General features: G+C 37.7%; 1 protein-coding gene across 1 annotated transcript in view; it reads right to left on the bottom strand.

The window, feature by feature from the left end:
* LOC149318196 (putative guanylate cyclase soluble subunit beta-2) overlaps window positions 1–18,761 on the bottom strand; it is a 42,554-nt gene that overhangs the window by 11,755 nt on the left and 12,038 nt on the right. The window contains exons 5-12 of the mRNA XM_089507740.1: window positions 17,516–17,615; window positions 14,827–15,047; window positions 13,007–13,118; window positions 9,507–9,610; window positions 7,616–7,832; window positions 5,416–5,736; window positions 4,301–4,449; window positions 1,402–1,548 (exon numbers count right to left, since the gene is read on the bottom strand). Of these exons, the coding sequence (XP_089363866.1) occupies window positions 1,402–1,548; window positions 4,301–4,449; window positions 5,416–5,736; window positions 7,616–7,832; window positions 9,507–9,610; window positions 13,007–13,118; window positions 14,827–15,047; window positions 17,516–17,615 (1,371 nt within the window). The remainder of the gene's footprint in view (window positions 1–1,401; window positions 1,549–4,300; window positions 4,450–5,415; window positions 5,737–7,615; window positions 7,833–9,506; window positions 9,611–13,006; window positions 13,119–14,826; window positions 15,048–17,515; window positions 17,616–18,761) is intronic.

An 18,761-nucleotide genomic window follows, 5' to 3' on the forward strand; every position in this document is an offset into this window, starting at 1 on the left:
AAAATGTCTCCTTGAACATTATTGTAGGCTGAGGGCATGTCTCCTTTCATTATTCACCTTGTTTTTTGGGGGGGCTGTTAAATGTAAGTAACTGATCAATGAACTGAATACACCGAAAAAACACCAATAAATTATTTCATTATCATCTGAAGAGATATGGCAGAAATTTTGGAGAGCTGAAAGCAGTTTGAAAAAGGAATGCCTCAACCATAGTGGCATAAAACATCCTACTTTTGCCTCTGAAAAAAATTTGCAGGGGCTGGGGCAAGGTATAACTTTTTTTAAAATCTGCAAACTATTGTAGATGAATAGTGGGGTAAAAAGTGTGCATGTTGGGACATGCACACACATGCATGAATGTATGTACACATTACTAGGTATAACATCTGTCTCTGATGATTTTTTTGGGGAAAAATGTCTTTCTCCAGCCCCAGCTGCACAGTCTGAATCACAAGGTTATACACAGCCATTTCATGAATGCTGAACATCCTTTATAGTTGCCAGCTTTGATAAAATCCTATTAAACCCCACTTCTCTAGTCTACAGTGGATTAATGTTCTGAGGCTACTCAAAACTAATTCTGTAGAGACACTAAGGGTGCGTATGTGTTTCTACTGCCTTGGCAGCATATCTCAATATAAAAACAGAAAGGTATGTACCGCGTGGGATGAAATGAAGTGGATTCTGGCCACTTTGGAGGTGTGGCCTTTAGACAACACAAGCCTCCAAAGCATTCAGAAATCACACCAAAGCCATGTTCCATTCCTTAAGTCCAGAGCAAAAAGGATCCAAGATAAACTGACTCCTCATGGTACTGGTTGGCCCCTGCTTTCATGGCCTGCCTTGGGAGCAGGCTATGTGGTCAGTGGGGTTCTGCTCTGGCTGCATGTCCCAGTTCCAAATCAAGATCTCTGTTTGCTCTCTGGCACTTCTGCATGATCAAAGTTCCTGATTGTTTTTAACAGAAAGGGCAGCACTCTGAATGCATGCATTTGAATTAGTAAGCCAGGGATGGGAAAATATGTGGCCCTTCAGATGTTCCATCAGCACTAGCCAGTATAATCAGTGATGAGTGATTATGGGAATTCTAACTCAACAACAACAGCTAGAATGCCACAAATTCTCAAATACCCTGAATGAATTATCCTTGCGAGCATAAGAGCTCTGTGTGCATATTAATGCTCTGGACATTGGTGCTGGGCCATTTCTGTGTATTTTCCAAGATATGCCATGGTGGTTTTTATGATGCTGAGGAGTCAATGAGATTAACCTAAATCCTATTCATTTTATTGGGTTTGTTCACTGAGTATGAGTGAATCACAAATCAAGTGTGAAGTTGCATCCATTTCAAAGTATCTTTCTTCACAAATAACAAGTAAAAACAGTTACTTTTAAACTCACTTGAATAGGATTTCCAGAAACTGGATTCTTGATGTCTTTGGCTGCTATGATCATTCCCAGAGCAAAGTTGGCAACCCTTTCAGCATGTGTTGATACAGGCACAGGAACACCCCCAACCACCATGTAGGCATCCCCTATAGTCTCCACCTTTAAAAAAGAAACACAGAAATTCTACCATTACAATAATCTCTGTCTGAGCATCTTCAAGGTTAAAAAAAAGTAAATAATTTGCCCAGTCATTTTAAGTTCTTAGCTATTGACAACAGAGCAGCTCCAGCTTTGTACAATTTAAAAGAGGGTCAACATTGCTGGATTGGGTGTACTTTTACTATCACAAAAAACCCTTACACTTTCAAATTGAAAGATGAACATTCACCATCTATCATTCAATGGTTAGATCTTAGCACTTGTGCTACACATGAAAATGTAGTTTGTGGATGTCAGCTTCAAAAACAAATGTGGTTCTGAAAATATGGTCAGCTTATGTCAGTGTGTATGCCTAAGCCTTGTTCATATCCAATGTACCTTCCCCCTCTTTTTCTTTTCTTTTCTTTTTCACTTTCTTGGGGGCTTTTTTTCTTTGTAATCATTCTTTAAAAATCCAAGATTTTCCTTTTAATTTTTTTAAAGCCCTTACTTCCCACTAACCTATAGAAATGGAGGGGAAGTATTAGTTTCAGTCTTGACAAATTTCTCCTTTCCCAAATATACATCTCTTCCAGTCAGAATTTGTATCATTTCTCAAATGCAGCAAAATTTGTTCACAACCAATATGCATTTTTATGCCTTTTCCAAAAATACATATTTTTGTATAGACTTTCCTAGGTACATACTTTCCACAATAATTTCCCCCAAATTAGTAGTGCCTTTTTGTGCATAATTTTTCTCAATATACACATTTGGAAGGTGTACATTTCTTACAGTATAAATATTTTGTGCATTTTTAGTTGCAAACTACATTGCAAAGTTGCAAGAAGTGCTGATTGTGGCATGCAAGTGCATTCTGACTTCCTTATAGGCTCAGCAGGTCCAAATGTAGTAGATTTGTATGAAGGTTCAGACCAGATGAATTTCCCCTACATCCCTACATTGAATCCCCCCATACTTTTTCCTTCTTATACAGTATAATGGTTGAGCACAGTGTAACATAGCAACAGATGTGAAGTGGAATCCTGGAAATGAGACATCCATGGACAGAATTTTCACTGAGCAGGCCTATAGTTGATGGTGTGCATAATAAGGCAAAGTCTTCCAGCACTATAAAATTGGATAACCTTCCATTTGCCATCTTAGGCTGGTTCTTTATTTTTATGTCCAATTTTTTAATTAACATGGAAATTTTTCACCTTCAGTAATTAGATTATTTTACCACATGCTGGTCTAGACTTGCCAGACTGGGTCTGGGACAGGGCTTCTGTAACTTTAATCTTTAACAGGTTGTGGTGCAGGACAAAGTACCATAAAGCTCCATCAAGCAGAACAAACATATTTGTCTTCCCTCAGCTTCTAGACTGCAACTTTCAGCCATAGTCCTCTTCTCTCAACATGGCTATTGTCTCAGCAGTGGAGAGTTGGGAGGATGGATCATGGACTGTACACTCAGTAACAGGAAGAAATCTGGGTGCTCATCCATGTCCTCACTCCTCACACTCCAGTAAGGAGGCAAAAGCCATGTTAGAAGTAGACAGCTGTGGCTAAAAGTTGGAATTTTGAATCTGAGGGAAGACAAGTACCCTCGTCCCATTTGGTGGAGCTTTACAGTATCTTGTTCTGCTTCACGATCTGTTAAGGGTTAAAGTTACAGGAGCCCTGCTGCTTATCTAACCTAGGAATTCTACAGGGCCCTGAATCCTATTAGTAGACTTACCATTAAAGAATTGGTTCATTAGGCCTACCTTAGTTGTCTAGCCATTGTTATACTGAAGTACTGTGAAAACATATTATTGGCTGACATCCTAGATCAATTAGTTACTTTAATTAGTATCCTTAAATATGTAGTGTCTCCTGGCCCAGTTCCCCCCACATTCCTGCTCTACCAGGCAACAGATGCAGTGAGCAACAGAGGTCTGTTTTCCTGTTGATCAGAAGAGGTTCATAGATTCCAGCAGACTAATGTTTCCTCTCCCTTCCTACCAGCTACCTCCAGTGCAACAACATTCAGAGGCAGGGTCCTTATTGCAATTCCTCCTTGCACTGGAGATCATTGGAGGGAGCAGGTGGAAACATAAATATGATACACTCTAATTGAGGTGGTGCTACTACTTGCAGCAGCCACTAACTCTAGACTGGAAAACATTTACAATCATGGTAATAGTAGGTGCATAATCTTTGTGAATACGGATCATTTATGGATGTGTAGCTCTAGATTATACATTCATAACTATGATAGTAAATTCCAGCCATTACTACTAATACTACTACTAATAATACTACTTCCAGCAGTACCAGTATTACTATTGCTATTATAGCTATTCACTGTTTGGAGTTTTCTGAATCATTTTGTTAAACTATTGCTATCCCCTCTTGTCACTTAGCTAATGACAAGTGGCGGCATAGAGGATATTTAAGGACAAACAGACAGAGAAGAGACAAACAGTCTAGGCAAGTTGAGGGGAAAACCAGGGCAGAGCAAGGCAAAAGCAACAAGAGCATCACCACCTGGGTATGATGCATAACCAAGGAATTCTAAACAAGAACTGTTTACCAGCCTCTACATGCTTTACTTTTATAGGTTCCTCTAGGACTCTGAAGGCAAAAAAAGCAGAGAAACTCAAACAGCCTCAGACATTCTTCTACTTCTAAGGCAAGGAAAAGTTGAGAAGAAATTATTCTTGACATCTGTTCCTCCCTTTCCCTTACATCACTCTCATGAAATTAATGCAAACTGCAGAACAAATACCTTATAGACATCATGCACGGTAGTCAGCCTGTCAAATCGTAGATACATCTCATTTAACATAAGAACTATTTGAATAGGTTCACACTGGGCACAAATGTTGGTGAAAGTTACAACATCACTGAATAATATTGTGCATTCCTTGAACTCTCCTGCAAACAAAGATAGATAGATAGATAGATAGATAGATAGATAGATAGATAGATAGATATTTTAGAAGTCTTTTGTAGTACTACACTGCAGCATTCATGCAATATTCTAACATCTTCTTATAAAAATACCTACTTGTGAGCTATTTTAAAAATTGTTTGCATAACTTATTGGTTGCCTTGTCAAGAGAAACAGTCCCAGGAGACATACAAAAGATAATCGCAATACCACTGTGAGTATAAAGATCAAAAACAACCCATTACCAAGCAATATTTTGCATAAGGGCACAGTCAAGCCAATTCTCACTTACATTTCATTGATCTTATCATAAAAGTTAAACAAAAGTTAAGCAAAACACTTTTCAAAAGCTCAATAAAAAGCGAAAGAGACTGTTAGATCATCTAAACAAATAGGAAGATGCTTCCAAAAGCTTGAGAAAAAGGTATGGAGATAAACATTCTTCTTTGCTTTCAATCGTCAGAATCGCATATTCAAAAGTACACTTCATCTGAAAACTAACTTCATCAATTTTTCTGAGCTCCTGCATTCAGATCAAAGGCACTTAGAAGTGCTTAACATTGGACAGTGCACCAAACTAATGTCTTTTACTGAGTGATGGTTATTATCATTAGTAGTAGATATTATTATTATTATTAGTAGTAGTAGTAGTAGTATATTCCCCTAGAATCCTCCACTCAACAAGGAGTTGTGGTCCAAATAAGTAACCTTTCCCCCCAAACTGTACTACACCACACCACTGACAATATTACCAAAGAGAGGGAAGTTGATTTGAATCAACTTTGTTCTAAGGCCTATAAATATTCTCAGCACTCACTAGATTCAGACTTTCTACTTACTTCCCAGGTCATCTTTCCTAAAAATCTGACTCTCATTCTTACAACATCAGCAAACTGTGTATCACAGCTCAGCATATATCCAAGTGTTTGGCCCATACTGTGCTCATTCACCTGCCTCAACTCGTTTCCCTTCTTTGAGCTGATTGGCCACATGCTTAGGGAGCATGGCATAGAGAAGGGCTTCTGTTTTTTTCTTCTCTTCCTCCAAATGCTTTGACAGGATCCTCAGTTCCTCTTTCTTCCTTTCAAGTTGACTGGACAGCTCCATCTCAGCCAGACGCTGTTGGTTAAGAAGGATCAAATCTCTGGTGACATCATGGGGAGCAATGTCCGCAATGTGCATATGCCGTTCTTCCAGCTCATGCAATGTGCGCAGGAGAGGGGAGCAGAGGTACAGCATACACTGGACAGACTCCATCCAGATCATCTGTCCTGATTAAAAGGCATAATAATGGGTAGACTTCCTATACAACATTGAGTTTACATTTTTAGTGCTCTTGTTTCCCATTTTTACATTCTCAATGCTCTATTCCCATCCTTCCCATTCTCTTGTGCTTCTATTTTCTGAATAGAAAATCAGCTATCCCAACTCTTAAAAGGGGGAGACCATTTCAGACTGTATGGGGAAGGAAAGACAGATTGTAAGGGGAAGGAAAGAAAAACAGCAGATTTTCAGTAAGGACTACATACAAAATGATATTTTAACAGACTTTTAAGCAGAAACTAAATGGAGATTCCACCTAAATATTAGGAAGAACATCCTGACAGTAAGAGCTGTTTGACAGTAGAACACACTTCCTCAAAGTGTGGTGAACTCTCCTTCTTTAGAAGTTTTCAAACAGACTGGATGGCCACCTGTCAGGGGTGCTTTGATTGTGTGTTCCTACATGGCAGGGAGTTGGACTGGATGGCCCTTGGTCTCTTCCAACTTTTTGATTCTATGAGTCTATGAAACATTTTTCAGGAACACTCTAGTTTCCTGCCAGCGAGTTGATCTAGATGACCTACAAGATCCTCTCCAAACCTATGAGCCTCTGATCCACTGTCATTATTATGGCTTCTAATAATGGTTACATGTCCCCATCCTTTCTTAAGAAGAAGAATCTGTGCTTTTGGCAAGTGTACCTACTATAGACAAGAATCTTTCTCTGAGAAGAATTAAGTCAGTGTATGACTGAGTTGTAAATGAAAACAGGATCTGCCACTCAGGAAGATCTTAAAACAGCAATGGGCTTATAGAAACAATCCTTCAAATAGTCTGGATCTAAGATGTATAGGACTTTATAGGTCATGATCATAAAATGGATCCTGTATCATAAGCTCCAGGCTACACTAAGTAAAGTATGGCAGGTCAGGATTAAATCCATGAACTTCGCATTTGGTAATTTATTTTCTGCAATGGTTCTTTCAAATTGTTAGTTTTCCAAAACCAAATGGAGTTTACTACACCATGAAGAAAAACACAGCTTGGAAAAGTGATTTTCTGAATTGCTCCCAGAATCCCTCAGATATCATGCTGTTGTTATGCAAAAAAGAAACCAGCTGAAAATGGTGGAGCATCAGTTTACTAAAGTAATAGTACAGCACTGGCTTACTAAACAGTACAACACCATGGAGAAAAGTAGAACTTGGAAAAGTGACTTTCTGAACTACCCACAGAATCCACTGGACGTCTTGTAGTTGTAATCTAAAAAAGTAATATTTTTGTGTGCAAGAGTGTTATGGGTAGTTATTTGGAAGCTAAGAAGTCAAAATGCATTTGCAGTATGGCCTGTTTCTTGCTTTAAATGTTCTGGCTCTGTCCTATGGAGTCTTGGTAATCCTAGTTATGGAAGGTGCAATACTTACAATTTTCAGCCAGAGAGCTCTAGTGATACAGCATTCTAAGGATGTTAGAAAACTATAAATTCCAAGATTTCATAGGATGGAGCCAGGTGATTTAAACCAATGTCAAAGTACTATAATTGTGTAGTGTGGGAGTTCACATGACTGCATGTTCATAAAACAAAGAAATTAAATGCACACAAAAAAATTAACATTTCAGTGAGAAGGACAGGCTGAAACATTTTTTCCAGATATCTAGCGTTTTCTACACAAGAATGGAGCAGTACTGAACTATGTGAGTGCCCATCTTTAATCCAAAGTGGTATAAAGATCCGAAGTCAGATAAAAATTTAGCATCTCTGTGAGAAACAGTTGTTTGTCTTCCATAGTTACTGCTCAAGCCTATCTATTTAATTATTTTACTAATATTAACATTAGTGTCTCCAAATTACAATACAGAATTTATTGGGAAAAAACAAGCTACTACCTCTCAGCTCTAACATTGGACGCTGTTTCCAGGATTCTGGCATCATCTCTCTCTTAGTTCGAAAAACAAACTGGCTGTTGATAAATTTCTGAACACTGGAGATGGTGAATTTCACTTCAGGGCGTACAATAATGAAGTACTGATTAAGGCGAATGCCCATAGTTTGAAGACCAGGAACAATCTTTTGAATGCTGACTCCAGCCTGCTTTACTTTCAGCTTTAAAAGAAATGTTCAGACAAAATAACACAAGAATCTTGAGAACCCCTCCAGGATTTTTATTCGGGCACCAACAGAACTTAATTTCATAAGTACCTCTGAAGCAGATATTGTTTACATTCTCCCTTAAATGCTCTCAGTTTTGATCCATCCTGTCTCTCAGTCTTCTCACCTTATCTTTTTTCCATGAGCAGAAACTCTTCCTAAACTATAGAAGACCACAGCCAAGTCCTATTGTGAGTCCAAAGTAGAGCAGGCCCATCATTTAATGTTAAGTTCAAAGTTAAGTCTACAAATATATAAACCCCATTGACCTAGAAGTTGTATTCCAGTTGGAAATGACAGAGGGATTCTGGTTAACATCCCCATGTGACTTAATCTCTATCATACGATGGCAGTGCATTACTATGACTATCCTGAAATAACTGTGAGAAGTAGGCTATGAGAGTATAGTTAGTTGTCTTTCAGGCAAAAACAAATATGGTATATTACTATTATTATTATTATTATTATTATTATTATTATTACTATAGTTTATTTCTATAGCACTGTAAATGTACACAGAGCTGTACATACAGATAATCAAATCAATAAAAATATATAAAACCTGCCAATGGAATACAATCTACCAAATACATATAAATAGTAGGTAGTAATATAAAATAGAATTAGTTAAAAAACAGGCAACAATTAAAACATCAGCATCCACTATCTAATCAAATATCAGATAAATATTCACACAGTGCCTGGGAATGCTTCTCTGAACAGGGTGGTATAAGAGTGTTGGGGGCTGAATGCACAGGTCAAAAGGCCCATGTTCCCTCCCAGCCTGGTTTGCTCCTGTACAAAGTAGGCCAATAGCCCCAGGACAAGATTAGCTTGACAAAACATCAATCCAGCAGTCCCAGCCCAACCCCAACCCATGAGGTGACATGATGCCATGTGTGCATGTGAGCACCCACTTGTCTCTGCGCTGGCCCAGGTCAGGAATAGGTCAGAACCACAGGTGAAATACCATAGGGTTGGCCCATGGTATCCTGCCCGTGCATAAGTTGTTAGAGTAGGGCTGATGAGACATAGATTCAAATTTCCACTTCCAGGTGGGAAGTTAGGTAGGTGTGGAGAGGGTAGTCTGCTGGGCCATCAACCAGTCAGGGAGGCCACAGAGTCTGTCCATCCCACCCTCAGTTCCTGCTGTGGAAGGATGAATAAGGGACAATGAGGAACAGCATAGTAGTGCCTGCACACTGCTTAGGGAGAAGGGAGGAAGGCAAATGTAGAACATGGCTATAATTCTGAATGCCTGCTGGAACAAAGCCATTATGAAAGAAGGGATCATTTACCTTTCCCCAGTTCATAATACTAGCAATGCTTTACGTCACCCTTGCCTCTTTCTACCTTGGCAGGGTGTCATGGGGATGCCACTGCTGCCATTGTCTTCCCATTTTCTGCAGACAGAGGTAGAACTGTACAGGAATCTGTGAAAATCTGTATGTTCACAGAAAGGAGGCATCAACATCGAAAAGTAACCATATTGACTGCACTTTTATGAAATGGCAGAGGAGCTAGTGTGGGCATTTCTGCTTCTGGATTGTCAATCCCTAAGATTTGGGTATTTTTTTAAATGGCTACATGTTTGGTTCAGATACAGAGGACTACATTAGTTTGGTTTACCTCTTCATCAAAAACAATATGGAAAGGAAGCCCATTGCAGAATGTCTTTGGGTCTATCCAGAGAGTCTTAGGGTAGACAGGATCAAATGATTTCAGAAGTCGTCCTGCAGCATGGAGGGCAAGAAAAGGTGATGCTTTCAGTCTTAATATAATTCTCTTAGAAATAGTAGTTACTTGTGGTTAGCATGATTTTGTACAAGGCTTAATATTCATTCATAAATAAATATCCTATGCTGTACCAAATTTTCATTAAGCTGTACCCCGTAAAGGGAGTGGCCTATTCTATCCATAACTGACTGCAGTGTGATTGTATCAATGCTTCCTTTCTCTTCTTCTGGCACTGCCAAAACAATTTCCATTCATAGGAATATACAGATTAAGTCTCCCTTATCCAGAATTCCAAAATCTGAAATATTCCAAAAACCAAAACTTTTTTATGGGTGGACTAAGATAGTGATACCTTTGTTTTTTGATAGTTCAGTGTACACAAACATTGTTTCATGCACAAAAAAAAAAATATTGTATAAAATTATCATTAGGCTACGTGTGTAAAGTGTATATAAAGCATAAATGAATTTAGAAATGGGACTTGGGCCCCATTTCCAAGATTCCTTATTATGTGCATATATATGCAAATACAGGTATTCCAAAATCTGTAAAAAATCCAAAATCCAACACACATCAGGTCCCAAGCATTTTGGATAAGGGAGACTTACCTTTAGTAAAATTGCAAGTACTGTGAACAGTGTATACAGGTTCATCGATTAATATACTAACATTCATTCACTGGAAATTGAAAAAGACTTTTAAAAAAATCACAAATTTGGAAAGAAAAAAGAGCATATAAAGCATATATAAGAGGATATATAAGTGAATAAATGTTGCAAGTCATTTATTCTTCAATTACACACCTATGTTTAACTCTTTATACAAGCTGAACATGACATATACAGGAACCTAGCTAGTCCAGAAGATCAGTAGGCAAAGGGATCTTGTATGCAGAATATCAGTATGCAAAGGGACCTGTAAAACTAATTGTATGAAAGAAATTTAGCATCAGCTTTTGTAGACTTGGGTCTTGCCTCTCTGGTTGCTGAGGGACCATGGTGACCAGAGGTAGTGGTCCCAAGGCTGGCCGCTACTGCATTCCCAAATGGGCTGCAGCATAGAGTGGATAATATCAGCTCCTTCTGCTGCTGGGTTTGAGATGCCTTAGGCAGCCCCAGTGTGGCCCCAGCATGGCTTCTGCACAGTTTGGGGTGTGTGCATCATCTAAATGCCATGCCCCCAACATGGCCCAATGGCAGAGCTTTTGGCCTGTCTGTTTCAGGCCTTGGTCTACTTCCTCAGATGCATGGAGTAAAGTGATGCCCAAGGAGTTTTAGAATTAGACTGTATGAACAGCCATGGAAATGTAAAACCTGTGGGTTTGAAGGCAATCAACAACACAATAGATAATAGGAAGACAGATGATGAGCAAGGGGGGAAATGTGAACTGACATCATTCCGTGTAGTTTGGATTACAGTACTTATAATGAGGAATAAAGATTCACAGCCTAATAAACAAAAATAACTTCTGGGACAATTTCAACAAAGCATAATTTCAGAAAGATATGCAAGACCAGTGATCAGTGAGAAGGCAAAATATATTCAGAGCCCTGATGGATCAGACTACAAGGTCATCTAACCAAGGATTTTGTTCACACCATAACCAACCAGGTAATTATGGCAAGCCTGCAAACAGGACATGAATGCAATAGCACCCTCCTGCTCATGTTCCCAGGCAACTTTTATTCAAAGGCATACTATCAATGACACTGGGGTAATCTGTCATGGCTATTAGCTTTTGATAGCTTTATCATTCATGAATTTGTCTAATCCCTTTTTAAATCCATCCAAATCACAATGTATAACAAAGTTGCACTAGTCAAGATATTCCCAGAGTATGAACCCAGAATTTTAGTATAGAAGGCGGAAAAGAATGGGTAGATTTGTAATACTGTATATAGTGAAATGATGCCAATATGATACTTTCTGGATTCCAATTTATAACTACTTTATGAGTATTACATACACTGGATCACAAAATCATATTAAATTATACAGAGATGAGTGAGTGTTTTAATGGTTCTTTTTATGATGGATTTCATAGTGAGACAACGCTAAAGGAAGAATCCAGAATTTAGCTTGAGATTTGAAAAAAATAACCTGGGAATGTTGTAGAGTATGATGGGGTTTGTCTCCCAAGGAGTTTATTGGCTAAATTACTCGACTAGGATTGTTAGGAATTAAACTGGAAGGTTGAAGGGCTAGGTCGAAGCTATGCAACTAAGATAGATATGTAATTTAAGTAGCACATCTAGAATATCAATCCCATTTTACAAAGTATTTTAACACCACACAGCTTCCCTTTTGCTCCTCATCCTTTCCCAGCTGGCAGTGTGAGCCTGAGAAGGGGGATGAAAGACGCTGAAGAAACACAGACTTTCTATGCTGGGTTGCAGCAGCATGTCTGCAGATAACAATGCAATAAAGACTGAGCAGCTGCTATGTACAGGCAAGATAAATGGCAGCTGCCTCTAGAATCCCTTAGTAAACATCTGTGAATATTATAATTGAGAGAAAGGGGGGAAGGAGGTATGTCTGCCTCACCAAATAACCCTACCTTAGGTTTTTTTGTTTTTTTGTTTTTTAAACAGGTCTCTAAGTTTGGCTACCAAAATGAAAATTATAAGAAAAGTAAAGGCTGGAGTAACCAAGAAAAAATCAACCCAAAAAATATCTTGGATATTTTCAGTTGGTCTCTAGAAGGTTTGAACTTGTTATTTATGTATGCAATACTTACTTGAAATAGCTGTTTCATTTCACATGTGCATATCACTAGCTTTTAATAAAACATGTGTTGCAGAAACTTATCCCCATTGTTCCCATTTTTTTTCTGCCTCTGGTACCAAATTTTCTCTTTAAAAAGTAATGCCCAGGAACACATCTAGTTCATAAACTGAGAGACTTGTCACATGAGAAAAGAAAGCTAAAATGGAGAGGGAAAGTAGTGGCTTTCTCTGTGCCTCTTCTCATGCAATTGTAGCACTTCCATTCTTTTCCCAAGAGAGATGGTTGTACAGTAAAAGCGTGCCTTTTGTCAAACTGATTTTTTCCAGCACAACAAAAGATACACTTTTACAGTTGACTCACTTGGAAAGAGAACATAAGTGCTAGGACAGCATGCTGAGAGTCATGGAGAAAGTCACAACTCTTCCTCTCTGTTTCAGCTTTCTTTTCTCATGTGATAAGTCTCTATGACATACCTGCAAGTGGGAAGGAAAATAACCATTTACACTTCCTAAAGCTCACTTAAGGAATGATGGCATAATAATTAAATACATAAATTAATAGATTACCTTTGATATCAAATGAGAATAAAAATGGAACTAATGTAGTTTAAATGTCAGACTGAAAAAATTATGAATTATATCCAATGGATATTGAAAGATGTTTACCTTTTCCTAGAGACACAATTCCTCGGATTGTTTCCCAGTGACTTTTCTTCACAGGACAAGGAGAAAGGAGATTTGTTTTATGTCTGATCTTGTTCATGGCTTTATCAAGATCCTGTAAAATAAACCCAAATCTGTGATGATATATTTCTTTCTTCTAAATAGTTTTTTTTAAAAAAATGAGAAATATAATAGAGATTATACATTAGTAAAGAAATAAGAATAACAAGTAAAGAATGTTTTATATTCCTTTTCTGATACCTGTATTTGGGATACATTGGGAATTTGTGTAAGTGGAACTCACTATTTCAAACTACTTTTTTTAAAAAAATCAATTTATTTTAAGGAATTTTGACAATGAGCATAGGCATGCATTTTAGGTGTTGCTTTTTGGTTGTAGAGCTCTGGGTTAACATCATCATGCCTGGAACCTGCACAATCTAACAATTAAAATATTATTCTGGAGCAATCACAAGTGAAACACACACACACACAAAAACAGTTATTCTAGCATCCTAATGACAACATCAGTTAAATATCACATCAGACCAACAATATGTTCAGAGTACTATCTATAATTATCAATGAGTAATTTGTACATTGAAATCAGTGAGGTAAATAGCATCCAGGATTGGATTGTGTGTTCAGTTTTGTATTGCAGATTTTAAACTGGTCAGTTGTTCATTTGTTTGTTTGTTTTTTAAAAAATCATTTCAGTTTTATAAGTAGAACTCCCCAATCATTTTAACCCAGGAGTCCATTAGTGTACACAGTCAGCCTTTCTTATACATGGATTTTTTATACACAGATTCAAGCATCCACGGTTTGAAAATGTTAAAAAAAAAAGTATAAATTTCAATTATCAAACCTTGATTTTCCATTTTTTATAAGGGACACCATTTTGCTATGCCATTATATTTAATGGGACTTAAGCATCCACGGATTTTGTTATACATTGGGAATCTTGGAACCAAACCCCAGCGTATAACAAGGGTCCACTGTAGTCACTGCAGTTTCTATGGTTTGGGACAATATGATATTTCTATTCCATGCAGGCTCTGAAGATCTTATAGTGAAGTACAATTGACAGCACAACTTAGAATCATTTTAATCTATTACAAACAATTAAAAACAACATAAAACAATGAAGGAAAAACTGAACCTGTAACACAATAGACTGAAACCCAAGAGATGAACACACTTAAGATTCAGACCCCTGGATGAACAGCTAAATTTTAACTTAGTCTTGAAAGACTTGCAACCTTGATTCTTAATAGAACACTACTTCCTAGATATAACTCCTCAAACCAATTATTAACAACAGGGACATGTGTTCTATCACATAACAAAGTCCCAAGTTAAGATTATGAAAGTCATCACAACATCTGATATTTAGAGGGGAAGTGTATTGATTACTAGTGCAGTATCTTTACAACTGGTGTAATATGGATTATCTTCAATGTTGCTGACAGTAGTTTAACCACTGCATGTTGTATAAGATGCAACTTTCAGGTCATCCTGAAAGATAGATCCACACTGAGTTCCTTGCATCACAAGATTCTTAATGAAACATATACCATCATACCAATGAGGATCCTAATGCTCCTAATGTCAAATGCAGCCAATGCATACCACAGTTAGATGAGAAAAAATGTATTTATTCTGTGCATGTGCCATTTTCAACGTAACCTATGTAAGAAAATGAGAATTTGTTTCTACTGGGTAGGCCCGTTACACAGCATGCAATTTTGAAACATCCTTGATGTTTTATCTTTATCTATGCATTCATGCTAATGTTTTCATCCAGAATAAACACACAGTACCTCTTTATTTAGCTGTTTCTCCACCTGTGTTCCAGAACTTGAAAGGTATTGTGGAGAAGTGCAGAACCTATTTCTCCTTTTGTATGAAAAGACAGGTTTTTGAGTTACTAGAAATACAATGTGTTCTTTTTTTCCAGTTCTTTCTTCTTCTTCTGTTTGATTTACTATTTCCATGGAAATTTCAATGTTGAAAAAATCCAAGGCTGCTGCACCAATGATGCCTGAAGCAGATAAAAAAGGCACATCCTTTTTTTTATCTAATATTATTATAAAGATTTATGGAGAGGAATCTTAAGGTTGCTTAATCAGAGGTAACTCACAGTGGGACATACCATAGCAAGTGTGCTTAATATTGTTACTTGAATAATCGCTGTCAAAAAAATGTTTGAAGGTATCTAGTCATTACTGGTTTAAACCCTCAGTTGAAACTGAAGAACACAAGGTCACCTTGGTCTAGTTGCTACAGCTCAAAATAATCTACAGTACTTCACAGGATTGTTATGGAAATAAAATAGGTTATTTATCTACTTATCTGTTTGATTTTTTTTTTAATTTAAAAGTGTGTTTGTGTGTTTGTGTACACATCGTATTGCACACATGCTTTGAGATCAGTTAAAACAAAATAAAAATATAAAATACAATAAGAATGCACAAAACAGCTAAAATAAAGTTCCCCATGACATTCTTGCAAACAAGCTTGTAAAATGTGGGCTAGATAAAGCATCTGTTACATGGGTTTGTAATTGGTTGACTGGCTGAAGCGAAAGGGTGCTCAACAATGGCTCCTTTTCATCCTAGAGAGAAGTGACCAGTGGGTTCAACATCTTTATCAATGACTTGGAGGACAAAATTGGGGGTATACTTATCAAATTTGCAGATGACACCAAACTAGGGGGAGTAGCTAATACCCCAGAGGACAGGATCAAAATTCAAGATTACCTGAATGGACTAGAAAGCTGGGCCAAAGCTAACAAAATGAAATTCAACACGGAGAAATGTAAGGTACTGCACGTAATCACTTTTGGAAAGACGTGTGATTCAATCATACTTTTTTGGATGGTAACTTCCAGAATCCCCCAGTGGCCATACTGGTTGGAGGATTCTGGCAGCTGTAATCCAAAAATATAGCTCTTCCTGTCTTCCTGACAGTAAGGGGCTTCAACAGTGAAACAAACTCCCTCAGAGTATAGTAGAATCTCCCACCTTGGAGGTTTTTCTGGTACTTCCTGATTTGACCATATAACTCCTGTTTTAAAATCACTCCACTGGCTGCCAATCAGCTTCCGAGCGCAGTATAAGGTGTTGGTTATTACCTTTAAAGCCCTATATGGCTTGGGCCCGAGTTACTTGCAGGAACACCTTTCCCAACACGATCCGCCCCACACTCTCAGAATATCTGGGGAAAATCTACTGGAAATACAATCTACCAGATTGCACACGACTTCCCAAAGAACTTGTACTGCCGCTGCCCCTAAACTGTGGAACAGCTTGCCGGAAGAGATCCGTCTTATCACTACCTTGGACGCCTTTAAGAAGGCAGTCAAGATGGAGCTCTTCCGGTGGCCCTACCCTCCTGAGCTTGATTAGGACATTCCCCTCCAAGAAGACTCTTTGTATATAACCACTGATGTATTTATTGGAACTGGATGTATTTATTGGAACTGTTGGATTTTATGATTGCACTGTAAGTTTTTATCAGGTTGTAACCCCGCTTCAATCCATAGGGACAGGTGGTGCAATATAAATAAAATTATTATTATTATTATTATTATTAAACAGAGGCTGGATGGCCATCTGTCGGGGATGCTTTGATTTAGATTTTCTGCATGGCAAGGGGTTGGACTGGATGGCCCTTGCCTTCTCTTCCAACTCTATGATTCTATGATTCAAGTTCTGAGTCAACTGATAAGTCATTCTGGACATTATGATTGAAACCATCCCCATTTTTCCAGGTGGAAAATAAAAGCATAAAGGCTTATAACATGATGCCAATAAACAACACTGATACAACTTGATTATTAGCAATAATAAATTATTATGGACATTACATTCAGGAGTGGGGAGAGGCAGGTGCTCCACCCATCAATCATTTTTTAGATTAACTGCAAATAGCAACTGAGAGAGAGAGAGAGAGCGCTTTCTTTTGGGTTGCTGGACCCAAATTTAGTCATACTTATAATCTGTTGTTATATACCTTTATGCTGACTGCTACTTATGGGGAAACTATAATAGAGATTTCTTGCCAAGATTTATTCTGATAGGGTTTGCCTGTACATTCCTCTTACTGTAGCATACAGCAACTGATATTCCCTAGTGGTCTCCCTTTAATGTTTCTACTTAAGCAGGTGGTCTGACACTGCTTAGCTTCCAAGAACAGAAAAGGATCTGGTAATTCCAGGGTATTTAGGCTATTCCATGCTTAGATTAGAGGTACCGAAATCAGTAAGAGTTCCATTAGCCATCACAAATTGATTTCAATGGATCTGTTCTTAGTACATCTATAACTGGGTCAAAAGCATAGGGGATAATGAACTCTCTTTATTGGATGGTTTAACTGTAAAATCAGTTAATAAATACATAAAAACTTAAAGACATGAAAGAGCACTGAAAATAATGGACACTAGATATTTGGTAGACATTGATTCAATAGGTCTCAATTTCAAAGCCTGTTCCATAGAAAATCACTTACCCGGAACAATATGGCATAGGCCTCGTCTGTCTGAATAATAATGCAAATGCATTGATCCATCTTCATTCTTTTCCACCCTAAATGAAGGGGCATTCATTTTCTGAAAAACACTCAAAACATCAGTCTGAACATGATAGATCCCATACCCTCCAACATTTCACAGATGAAAACTGGGTTATGTGTGGCCAAGCAATGTCAGAGTGTGATCAACACAGCAAAAGTTATTAATGAGGGAAAAAACACAAGCTAGGAGAGACTGCAGCACTTTGCTTTTTCCTGAGCCCTCTGAGAAAGGCAAAATTCTACCTTCTCTCCTCTGTACTGAGTTGCAGCAACTGAAATAAGCTGAAGAAAAAGGGCAGAAATGGGAGAGAGAATAAAACTGGAACATTTTCCAAGCAGCTGAACGAGGCTTAATCAGGACTATTCCCTGCTAAATTGGAACAGTCAGAGGATATGCATATTTTAGGGTTCAATAATAATAATAATAATAATAATAATAATAATAATAATATGATTAATTTATAGCCCATCTTTTCTTGAGGAATCAAGGCAGGTTACAACATCTTAAAAACCATACAATACAATACAATACAATACAATATCAGTTACCATTAAAACAAGTTCCCCCCCACCCCCAACTCAATTAAAAAATTACAATTAAAAAAACCTACAATAAATAAGAATAAATATAATAAAGGACAAAGCGGGGAGGGATAGTCTATGTTTGCAGGGCAAAGAGGTGACTTGCTGGCGGGGGGGGGGGGGCTAATTAGGAAAAGTCATATTCAAAGTCTGCTGAACCATCATTTACCACTAAGCAGTCTGTGGGCCAAGTTAAGGCAAAAAAATTGGGATTTAATGGCTTTGCCAATTGGAAGTATGATATAGCTAAAATAATGCATCCTAATAAGAATATTATTTTCCAAGGTCCAAAGTAGTTCCAGATGCATCTCTCTGGGTTTTTAAATTTAACACCCTGACTATGACTAAGTACTCATGCTTCATAAATATGAAGCCATCGCCAACACATTCCGCTAATTATAGAACACTAGGAAATTTACTTAGTATTGCCTAGGTTGGTGATCTTGCTTAACGGTTTAATTCCCTTAGGCAATAAAAATAAAACAATTTCACTAATTAAATTATTGTTTTATGATCACTTGCCATGCATATGCTTTGGCAATAGTCTTTTTGGAATCCCTGCAGGCAGTTTTAAAGTTGCACTCCTCTGAAGAAAGTCATT

This window comes from Sceloporus occidentalis, unplaced genomic scaffold, assembly GCF_023333645.1.
Source record: "Sceloporus occidentalis isolate IW3139 unplaced genomic scaffold, rSceOcc1.0.p SCAF_2, whole genome shotgun sequence".
NCBI lineage: Eukaryota > Metazoa > Chordata > Lepidosauria > Squamata > Phrynosomatidae > Sceloporus > Sceloporus occidentalis.